The following is a 12,274-nucleotide window of genomic DNA, read 5'->3' as shown; positions in this document are numbered from 1 at the left end:
TTTACTTTTCTTCTCAGAAGTGAACTAAATACTGAGCTATAGGCCACTGTGTATATGTTTAAGTTTTCTAGCACACTAAGATCAAGGCAGCCTCACAACCCCCCATGAAGCTTTGGCGACCCCTAGTTTTGGGGACCGCTGGGTTAGGGGCTGCATTGGGGTCTTAACAACGCTGGATTCTCCAAACACATTATTTATGACATTATGATCACAGATCCTCTGAGCGTACAGGGTTATCGCAGTCTTTAAAAATCAGCTGACATGTTTTCATTCAGCCTGGAGTGAGTGACCATTTTTCCTCCTTGAAGAGTTACTAACTGCTGACCCTTAGTGGTGACTGTAGGCCAGTGCATCAGAGAGAGTAAAATGTAAAACACTACCTCTGTAGTCGATGCGTCCGTCTCCATCAGTGTCGACAGCCTGGATCATTGCCTCGGCCTCCTCGTCGGAGAGAGGAGCCGACGGGGTTGCAGTCGGTACAGTCGACAGAATGTACCTGCGAAGAGAGAAATCTCTATCAGCTCTTTCTGTTACTTGTCTTTGGTAGGATTTTTGACTCTATGTCACGATTTAATGACTGAATTTTAAAAATAGCCCTGGCAGCAGTTCATTTGTTAGAAACAGATATTTAAAGGATAGGGTGGACATATCTTTGTCATTGACTAATAATCGCATGAAAAGATCAAAACCAATGGTGAGTTTATCTACGAACAAGCACTGTGTGTGTATCAGACTCTGATACATCTTCTTCCTCTGTGCCATAGAGCTCCATTGTTGTCCAAAAACTGTTAGAAACACCTCACCCACACTGATGCACTGGGTGAGATGTTCCTTCATTACCATGAACACACACTGTAGTAAAGCCCACATACACCGTCCTGCTGTCCCAAATAGTGTCACTGCAGCCTAATTCGCAGCTTAAAATAGTCCCCAACAAATCACTATTTTCTCCTCTTTAAGTAAAGTTTGTTATTCAGTGACTGCTGTTTTTGGACTATTAAATTAAAATGTTGACCCTTTAATTGGATTTGTTGTGCACTTGAAGTTGCATTTAGTGAGACGTTTGCATTGAAAATAGGATTATTGAATATAAAATGTGGTTTATTGAACCTGCATTTAATTTTTTTATTGAACTTATAGTATCATTGTTTTAGGAATTATGCATGACCGATATTTTTAATTAACATTTTTAAAGTCAAGTTCCCTCTGCGGTACCCTAAAGTACCCCTAGGGGTTGAGAAACCCTGCTTTAAATGAACGTAGGGCTCATACTTGATCTCGTTCCACTCTATGTAGCCGCTGCCGTCTTTGTCGAGCATCACGAAGGCCTTCTTGATGACCTCCTCTCGTTGCTCGGAGGTCTTGAACTGCCTCATGTGCTCCAGAAACCGGCTGTAGTTGAAGTTTTCTGCAGACAATCACAAAAGATGACATCAGACAGTGAAATCATCGTCATGACTCACACGTGAACGCCTCCTCATTCATCACACCTGCCACTTTAAATTAATGACTGCACACACACACACACACACACACAGTGTCACCATGTGTTGTCAGCCCCTGTGGCATGTGGTCGATGTCCTGGTCTGTGAGCGAAGCGCCCATGGCCACCGCCACCTTCTTCACCTGCGGCCGAAAGTCCCCCTCCATGTTCTACAGCGGGGTCCTGGAGGTCAGGAGAGGGATAAACTCAACTTCAACAGTTCAATGAAACAAATAAGATGAATTATGAATGTGTTTCTTCTTGTTCCTACAGTGTGATGTTGGAATGATGTCTGCAGAGTTTGACATTAGAAGAATGTTTTCACATTCATCTGCTGAAAGTGGAAAGATCTGATTTTGAGGGGCGGGGCCTATGAGCCTGATTTGAGACATCCCAAATAGTTTGGAGGTCAGTCCTGGTCCAGTCCAACTTGTACAGTGAGATCCAGCAGTGCACAGACACTAAGAAGGAGGAGACGTCTATTATATTGTATATATTCATAGATGTGTTGAGGCAGAAGGAGAAGAGGCTTTTTTAAGGATTTTAAAGTTGAACTTACACTTGTTATTGTGGAACAAACATATCAGACATTAGTTTTCTTTTTTGTTTGTATGTCTTAACAAATGTCTGGAAGGGATTTTTCATTTCTGTAGCTTCTGTAACTTACTGTAACTAAACTTCAGCAGGAAATAAAATGTTTTTTACACCCATACATTTATCTACAAGTCTACAAGTTACTTTCCATCATTTAAATTAAATTATTATTAATATATTATTAATATTAAAAAAATAGTTAGATAATATTCAGTTTCAAGCAGAGTCAGTTGATAGTCTTATAAACACAAGGCCACAGCCAGCAGCCGGTTAGCCTAGCTTAGCATAAAGTGTCCTGTCAGTGTGTAAAAAACGATTTCTTTAATCCTTCTTTTCTTTTACCTTCCTCTGTTTTATTTCAGAGGAAAGTTTTATTTCCTCTTGCCTTCTTTCTTTAATTAATTTATTCTGGTTTCCTTCTATTATTTTTATTATTCCCACCTTTTAGTTTTCTTTCTTTTTTCTTTCCTTCTTTTATTCCACATTTCTCTTCCCTTTACCTTCTCTGAATCGAGGGTCAAACAATAGAAGCTGTGATATGTTGTACAGATCGTAAAGCCTTCTCAGATTTGTGATGTGCGAATAAAACTCTTTTGTCCTGTTATTTTTTCTTTTCCAGCTGGTCTGAGATCAGTTCAAACACAAACACACGAGATGCATCGGCTTGAATGAAGCTGAGTACTACCTTCTCCATCCAACATTCAACACACACACACACACACACACACACAGTGTGTGTCTGCAGTTAGTTACTCTCCTATATCTACCTCTTCATTTCGACTGAATCTCCAACAAGCGTCTGCTGTTCTTTTTTTTAATTTCTTGGCAGACTCAGAGGCGTGTTAATCATCTGCGGCACCAAACGTTGCCCCTCTCCAAATCAATACAACCTTAATTACTCGGTTAAGTGATTAGTCAGAGCTGGGTTACTCACGCTGGGGTAGGTCACGGATATTTTGGGTCGCCGTCTTAATAATGTCTGTCAGCTGATCTCAGAGGACACGTCATGCCAGTATGTGAGTCCAGTAATGGGGGTTTTTAGGGACTGCAGGTTAGCATTAGCATGTACAGATTGTAGTGAATTAGTTGAGCAAACAGCATGCAGGATGGAGCAGAGGGGGAAACATAAAGCAGAGTATTGCTGCACATCCGCTGGTTGTTTCATCATTCCTCTTCTCCTTTACTCTCCCCTCCAATTTCACACCATCATTTGCACTTCAAGAACTCTCTTATCAGGATGAATTTGTGCTTTTTCTCATTGGCCAGAGATTATAAAGTCACACTATAGATCACACAAGACCATTCTGCTCTCAGTCTACGAGTTCTAAAGAGAAATGGAACTCATTAACATTAGCACCATAACAGCAAAAGAGAAAAGAGGGTCTAACATCAATGAAAAATATAGGAAATCATTAGCAGTTACAGACCAGTCACCAGGTCCATCCCATCTACTAACATATCCTGTCCAGCGCTACTCACCAGATTCAAGGTTTCCTGGTACAGCTGACCCTCCCCCTCTCTCCGTCTCTTATATACGGGAAGGATGTAGCCACCAGTGGCCTTGCACCTGTCTGGCTCTCCCCGGTGGAGCCATTCCCCCGTCACAGCCTTGGCTCCTGCTGCCGCAGACAGGACACATCTCTCCAGATGTACTGGGAAAAGACCCGCATTTAGGCCTGCTGATTGGGTTGAACTGGAGGACAGCCACCCTTCAGCGGGGGTTGAACTGCAGGCCAGCCTTGGCACGCCACTTCAAAAGTTTATCAGTAATATTTCTGCACTGGAAACTGTTGTGTGAGTTCTACAAGTCATTCCTGAATCCATTAGTGCTGCAAGATTTCAGAAATAACCGTTGACAGCTATAGTACAGCCACTTCACAGAGACCTGTTATTTTTACATACATTTAAGGCAAGAAGACACATAATGTGTATTTTTATGTAGTTCTTTCTCTTGCCAGCCATCATCATTTCAATAAAGCATGTTTGGCTTCCTCTCTCAAGGTTAGCTGTCAAGTAAATGGCTCAAAGCTTTGTAAGTCCCAGCCTGAGCCAGCCACAGTGCACTTCTGCCAGGCCCCCAGAGTCTCACAGTCTGGAACACAGAGACACCAAATCACACCAATCAGAGCTTCAAGTTTCATTTTTATCCATTCACATACTCTATTATTGTATCTACATCTATCTCTCTCTATATGAAATGCTAATTGTTGTTTAAAGTCATGGCTCCAGGGTTAGGGCTCTTTCTATTAACACACCTACTAAAATAGTGAACATGCTAAACATTATATCCACTAAACAGTTGCTAGCATCGCTGTAGACTCTTGTCCAACATGAAATCTTGACAGCTACATTTTATAGTTTTTAGCAACATTTTTCAAAATATTTGTCTAAAAATTACCAACTGCAGCCTTAAAGTGTTTGAAAAAGAAGAAAAGAGGACTGCATCAAGTATTTCTCTGGTGTCTTCTCTCATTTAACCTCTTGAATGTGAAGCTAGAATCATGAAAATGACTTCTAGGATAGACATCATCATGGAAATACTAAGAATATTATAATCAACCCAGGGACATCCAGTGGCCTGCTAACAACCCTGCTGAAATCAACAAAGGTTTTCAGTACTGAAACATTGAGAAATAATTACAGAAGACATTCTATTATTTGATTTGATCAACTGTAAATCCTGAATGGGCAGAATTCATTTTATTTACATTGAAAATGTTTTGAGATGATTAAAGAGAAAAAAAGAATATTTGTGGAACTCTAATCTTTGTGGCTGCATCTATTTCTCAGTATAAAATGTTCAATGTTTGATTTTGTAGTAAGAATTTGTATTCAGTAACTGAACACACTGGATATGTTATTCAGGACACGTTAGGTTCCTCAGACATGTTGGACATGTGCATGTTCAAGATGCAGAGCACTGTTTCTTAATGCTGACGTCACACACACTTATTATATCTGGCCCTTAACATCTGCAGCTACCCTTCAAAGGCGAGGCAGTGAAGCCTCTTCCACTCACAGAATCACCGCCATGACGGGTCCTGCTCCCTGCCAGCATCACAACAGGCAGGTAATCAGGTTTGTTCCCCGTTCTCCACACACACACACATACAAGTGCTGCAGGGCAGAGAGCTGGCAGATAGAAATGGGGCTCTGCAGAGGAAGCCTTCACAGTTATATAACTCAGTTGTGAGTGCTACATGTGTGTTAAATAACGTATGAGCAGTGAAAGGATTCTGGGCAATCATGTATAGATCAGTGATCACAATAGAGAAGACAATGCCTTCAGCACAGCACAACCCTTAAAGCCGGGTTTGATATTTGTGAGGATTTCTTTCCTTAGGTTTGTGCACAAATGTGTTCCTTAGGGACATTATTTATAGAACAACAAACGTCTACAGTCCTGTTGAAGCCTCAGATGCTCTGAGGTTGATTCCTGCTGTGTATTGATCCAGAGTATATGAAATCAGAATCCCTACCCAGCCAGGCTGCCTGAGCACAGCCCCACTGCCCCACAGGCCGCTAACAGTCTGCCTTCTTCACTTCTATCAGACTCTGTAAATCCAGAGCAGTAGAGTTTAAATATGTTTTATATGTTGTATATTGAAGAGACTCTGCAGATGGGAATGGCTGCATGTACATTGTGAAGAATACGGTAGGTTTAAGGCATCATTTCGAAATAACAACAAATTAAGTTTGGTTTTATTTTTGTACATTTAAATGTTTGAACTTGTCTTTTCAGAAACTTTATCCTCATTGCTCTGGATAATCCACAGACTTCATTGTGTTTCTGAGAGTTTGTTTAAGTTTAGGCACAATAATTAGGGCCACTGTTTAAGCAGCAGTGTTTGACGACTTGCAGTGAGACCTTGTTGGACATTGCCATGTTGAAACAGAAAAAAGTTGGAAGCATACTGTTTCCCATTCATTGCAATGTCCCCATGTCCTTGTTTGGTGTGAAACTTGGCTGGCTCAACTTCATTGAACACCTTTGGGATTAACTGCGGGCCAGACCTCATCACTGGACCTCACTAATAATGCTCTTGCGGCAGAAAGGGAGCGAATTTCTGCAGCCAGGTGCCAAAATCACACATACTTTGTTTGGCCCTTAAGTGTGAATACAGGAACGCATACATTTATTATAATCCCTTCTAAAGAGGAAATGTGAATGTAAAATGTCCCTTGACTAAATTTGGCCCCTGCTGACACTTATATCTAGTGGAGTTTTCCCTTCTGGTTGGAGTTTGGCTCATGCACTGGTTCTTTCATGCTTTCTTAGCCCTGAGGAAGGACACAGTTCAATGTGTTACCACAGGGGATTTCATTGCTGGCATTCTGAACAATTATGCAAATGTGTAAATTTGAAGTGAACTTGTTTGTGTACATAGTCCACTACAGTGTGCCCGTGTGTGACCCTCGCCTTTTATCGAGCGATGTTTTGTTGGGGCACACTTTGCTGAAACCTTCAAGTAAAATGACTCTGACGCTATTGATCTGAAGGTTCGATATTCTCTTCTGGATCGCTGACTGATAATACAGTGTGTCGGCTCCACTTCACTGCAGGACAGAGAATTAAAAACCCAAATCTTTCCATTCCTGTCTGTCTCGCTGCCCTTTTGAAAAAGGTCTTTGGCATGAAGAAAAGTGTAATTAATCCCATTAAGATCCCTGAATTGTTGAAGGACTCGTCCAACAAGCCTCGGAGCCTAATTGAAATTGACTCCATAAAGAGCCGTTCAGCTGAGACGTCACATTTAACAGACGTACATTAGCGCGGTGGATTAGCACACCAGAGTTTTGCAGACAACTTCCTAATGACGTGTGAACATGCAAAGCTGTATGCTGTCGCAGTGTGTGTAACACCACTGCTCTGTGCTGTGTGTGAATAGATGTTGAATCATGCATACATTTTTATTCCTGCAACATACAGTGCAGGGAAAATGTCTCCAAACAGGCCCAGAGAGAATCCAGCGTGAGGAAGGAAGAGTGCTGAGCTTCCAACGGGTTACGTGCTGATGTGTTATTTATATTACGTCCACTCTAATGACATGGCTCTAGGCTGGGAGGCCCTGACCTGATAAAATTGCAATGCTACCAAACTCAGTGCACCACCACTGTGCGCAAATAAAACCAAAAAGATTAGCATAGCTGGAAACTAATTGGCTAATTACGGTAAACTTGCCATTTTAACTTCAAATCATGTATATTTACAATATTGCTTGACCACTGCTGTCTATATTTGGTTTCAGCTGGTTCATTCTGTCTCCCTGGAGTGCCAAAACTGCTCCAATTAAATCACATATAAGTTTCATTTATAGCATATGAAAATCTTACTTGAGTTGTGTAGCAACGTTTAATCTTCTAAAATATGGTCTGTTTATTTTGTGTAAGTGCATTGAGTAACTTTTTAATAAAGATAAAATAAAATCACATATTTATGTCCACATTTCCTGGTGAAACAGTATGTTTGCAGGAGAAAATGCAGTGAGGCATCACTCAATAGTGAAAACCAATAGACTTTCAGTTTGGCCAGCTGGTGGCAGAAGGGCGGGACCACTTCAAACCAATCAGTGCCTGATGAGGCCACCAATAAAGGTTTTTCAAAGTTCCAGGAAGTTCCAGGAAGTGACAGTTTTCCAGGAGTTTTCATTTCGCATTACGCAGTTTGATTCAGAAACTGTACAGAGATGAATGGAAGCCACCAGCTGCCTGGAAGGTGAGAAAAATACATTCACAAACACAATATATTGCAGCATGGTTTGTAAAATGGTTCACAGATTTGATAAATGGGCAAAAACATGCAAATTCACCAGTATTTGGTCCAGAAGACTTACAGGTTATTAATCCTTCCTTTGATTAATTTATAGAAACTCCGAAGACAAAACACTTTAATCCCTTTTGTTGGCAGGAGAAACAGAATGTGGGGCAGCCAGCAGCGGCCCTAGCTTGCAAACAAGCAAAATTAATTTTACCAATTATAATTCAAAAATTAATAATCGGCTGTTTCCAGAAGCAACGTAACGAGGCAGTTGTTGGACTCACAGTGACGGGCTCATTTTAAAGGACTATCTGTCTCCCTGCAGTCAGAGTACGATCCACTGTGTGTTACTGTGTGTTACTGTGTGTTACTGTGTGTCTGTGACTTAATGACTTAGTTTCCCCCAGGTCTCTGCCTGCAGGATTCAGAGGTAACAACACCCCCACCGACATACACATACACACTTCCTGATTACTCTCCCGCCCTGTCTTCTAACTGTCTTCTAATTCTAACTATTTGCTCATGCAGGAGGGAGATTCTGGATTTAATAGTCCCGACCAATCTCAGGTCTTTTCTCTGCACGGGTAGTCTCCTCTGCAGTCTAACTAGTGCACACAGCTTTAAGTGCTTCATCTTATAGTTTGAGTGTGTCACATTCTTCCATTGTACAGGACAGTTTCCAGGCTCTGCTCAGATTGAAGACACAGTGTGCATTTAGCAAAATGTACTGAATGTGAACATTGTGATAAGTTATGTTTGATTGATTTTATTTGATGATTTAAAAATACAGAGTAACACTGATATCATCTGACATCAAACAAATAATCCAAACAATAACAGAAGATCCATCACACAATACAATACACATCCAGTTTTAAAGACAAGCAAAAATAAAACAAACAAATAAAAAACAATTGACATTTACAGTGTGAACATAGCAATCGAATTGATTTCCCTCACTCAGCCTCTAAGATAAATTCGAAACAGAACATTTTTTATTTCGTTTTCTTTATTTTTTCTGACAATTCTACCCTTCCCCCTTCAGAAAAATCACCTTTAACCTCCTTAGTTACTGCTCACACGTCTACACTAAGGTCATGTAACGAGTAGTGACCACAGCATTATAATATAATGTAACAGAGAGCCTATACTAATGTAAATGATTTAGGTTTAGCTGTTTTTGTTTTCTTAAATGGGTGGAGTGACACAATCTCTCCATTTCTTCAGAGCTTTTGAAACTGTCTCTCAAATGTCAGTTTCTGGGTAACCATTAAATGCAGCATTGCTATCAAAAAAGCCAAAAGGCAATTTTAAATGTATCCAACACTTTCACAAAGCCAGGCAATCGTAAAAAAATAAAATAAAAGCTCTGAGTCAACAGAATAAAAGTGAATTTCTGAACTGACATTAAAGTGGAGTTACAGGCTCAGTGGATCCAGGCTGAGCTGCTGGCTGAGTCCAGAGGCTTGTGCTTTCTTTACAAGCCCCTCAGTGAAACCAGAGAGGAATAACTCAGCATGTGCAGCTGCCTGGGCGCAGAGTGACCGAGCCTCCGAGGGGAGCTGTTAAAACTGGGCCTGAAGCCTGCTGTTGGGGCCTTGCTATCCTCTCTCATCTCCCCCCGGGGACAGCTCTGAATTGTGGGGTGAGGATGGAGATGGACGGCTGTTTAAATTCCACCAGTATAATTCCATTTCTGCTTTCCTCAACGCTGATACGCAGTAAATGATCTGATCTGCATGATGCTCCTCTGCGTGGGAGCAGGTGTAATTAGCTCTTTGCATGAACTGGATTAGCTGATAAACATATAAAAGTACTGTGATACACTGTAGTTAACCCAGCGCTCATTGTGTTTGATGTACGATTTGAAGTGACTGGAAAGCACAATCCCCTCTGCTGGCGTTTCACCCCAGAAATCCATCTTATCCTCTCCTTTCTGTTTCCAGGGAAACGGCAGACATGCAACTATCAGAGAGTAGAATATGACGTGACGAGACAGTGAAACAAGAGGAGGAGGAGGTGGTGGAGGAGTGAAAAGATTTAGGAGGAATATTCCTGTCAGAGAAATAAAATGTCCAAAAATAGGAACTTAAAACATAGACTGTACCCTTCCACCATCTTCCTCCTCTCTGAGTTCTTATTCATCAAAGCCTGACTCCATTAGAAAGTAAATGAAGTGGAATCAGAGACGGAGATGACAACCAATACATCATGTTCTCATTCCTCTGCTTTCACTGTCTCCACAGGTACATGAGAGAAAAAATCACATTCAGTAACGTACAAAAGGACGATTCAGGTTACAGACCTGAAGTCATGTCATGGTTACTAATAGAGTCTGCTGGCTAGAAAAGTCTCTCTGCCCCTCATACTGCAGATACCTCCATGTACACTTACAGATTCATCTTTTAAAGAAGTCCATAGTTCTGTTACGATATGGAGGCAGGAGACCAATTAAAGGACCAGTGTGTGGGATTTAGTGGCATCTAGTGGTGAAGAGGCAGATTGCAACCATCTGAATACAGCTCAGTCTTCCAAGCATGTAGGAGAAAACACTGTGGATGTAAACCCACAAAAAACCCAAAAGGCCCTATCTACAGCCAGTTTGGTTGGTGTCTGTTTCGTGGGCTAGCTGTAGAAACATTGGGCGAGTTCAGAGGTGGCAGACTCCATGGAAGGTGACCTGTGGTGTCTGTAGATAAAAGGGCTCATTCTAAGGTAACGAAAACACAATTCCTATATTCAGGTGATTATACACTCATGAAAACATACCTATGAATCATATGGCCTATAGGAGAAGCAATGTGTTTAATGGAGTTTTGTGGAAAATCTAAAACAACAATCATTAAAGCTGCTCTCGGAAATATTAAAATGTCTTATTGGACACTTGATGTTGTTTTTTCTTTAACTTTGTTCTCCACCGGTGTGCCTTCATTTAGCTTTGGTGTCTATTCTTCATAAAGAGGAAAAATGAAGAAAATTAGTAATGAAATAAATGTACGTTGTTATAGAATGCACTGCAGTAAATGTTGAGTTTTTGATGATTAGAGACCCAATTATCATTTTGATGGGATCACAAACTCATCAGACTTCCTCACAGTCCAAAGATGCTAAAATAATATAGCCAGCATATGAATATCTTCCAATGCAGTCTTGGAACTGATGGCGACGATCTCGACCTGAAGCTGAGCCTTCAGGTGAAGAGCTGGATGGATGTGACCTGGACCAGGACTCCTGTGTCCTGGAAGCTGGATCACTCAGAGCTGCACTGATGAACTCTGGGGGCGGAGGGGTGGAGGTAGGTTATGTCGTACTGACACTGAACCAGAAAACTGGAAGCGGTTTAATATTTTCAAAAGAACGAAAACTTTACACCGCAACAAAATGTCAAATGGACATGCAGAAAATGCCCATTGGTCTGGACAGGTTCAATACGTCAGAAGTGAAAGTTTAGACGTCTTGTCAAGACCAGTGGTAGAAGACTAAAATATACCATCTAACTACAATTTAGCCGTACTTGTACTTTACTTGAGCATTTCCATTTGATGTGACTGATGAGGTGACGTCACTGAGACTACATCCATTTTTAATTTTGCAGTCTATAGTAAGAACACAATATAGAGGAGCCATTGAGCTGGGAAGAGCTATTAAATCACTTTTTCATTGCTGCTTTTACTTATAAAGAAATATCTCAATACTTTCTCCGACACTGAACATCAGTGGGCAATCATTAGAGACTCACTAGTAGATACCTGTGGACATTCAGGGCAGGGTCAACATTTAGATGACTGCTGAAGACCCCTCGCGCCATACGGTTGTGGGATGATCACACTGGTTATATAATGCTCAGTTAGCTGGGAAGACAACGCTGAACTTTTTTGCAAAGATTAATTTCTCTCTATAATAAGGGCTTACTGAATCACCATTTTTTGATTTGTCCAGTGTTTCTGTAAGCCACCTCTCGCTATATATGTCTGATCTTGGCAGCCACTTCTATGTGAACAAGCCATTCTGGCAGCTTCTCTGAGCATAAAAAAATCTGTATCTGTTAATTATAAATGATACATTATATAACTATTCATCCATGCAACAAAGCAGGGTGCACAATAGGAGTGATGTAGAATCTGACAAAGGCTGGATTTGTGCTTAGACAGTTCTCCTTTTTTTGGCAGCTCAGCCTGTGACATCTCTGTGGCTCTGCGTGGGTGAACAATTACAACCATAGTAAAGCCTGTAACACGCACAAGGAAAAGTTGACTCCCTCTGCTGCCAGGAATCCAATCTGATGGGAAGAGAGGAAGGGGGGGGAGAAGGGGGGGATTGGGAGAGGATGAATGTTGCCGGGTGGGGGAGGGGGCATCATCCAACATGTATGAACAGTAGGATTAGAGTGGGGATAGTCCAGAGAGCCAAGTCCCGCTCTGTGCCTTTCCCCGTTACAT

The 12,274-nt window shown here is 41.3% G+C and overlaps 1 protein-coding gene across 1 annotated transcript; it reads right to left on the bottom strand.

Moving 5' to 3' along the window:
- Window positions 1-327: 327 nt before the first annotated feature.
- LOC118333349 (parvalbumin-like EF-hand-containing protein) lies at window positions 328-1,667 on the bottom strand. The gene is made up of 3 exons (XM_035668947.1): window positions 1,545-1,667; window positions 1,273-1,408; window positions 328-496 (listed from the first exon to the last, which is right to left on the bottom strand). Exons 1-3 carry the CDS (start codon window positions 1,648-1,650, stop codon window positions 328-330), a joined length of 411 nt encoding a protein of 136 aa, XP_035524840.1. The 5' UTR covers window positions 1,651-1,667.
- Window positions 1,668-12,274: the final 10,607 nt, after the last annotated feature.

The sequence above is a fragment of the Morone saxatilis genome, unplaced genomic scaffold (genome assembly GCF_004916995.1).
Source record: "Morone saxatilis isolate NCDOM2014 unplaced genomic scaffold, NCSU_SB_2.0 Contig1, whole genome shotgun sequence".
NCBI classification, from domain to species: domain Eukaryota; kingdom Metazoa; phylum Chordata; class Actinopteri; family Moronidae; genus Morone; species Morone saxatilis.
This window is presented reverse-complemented; position numbering and strand designations above follow the sequence as displayed.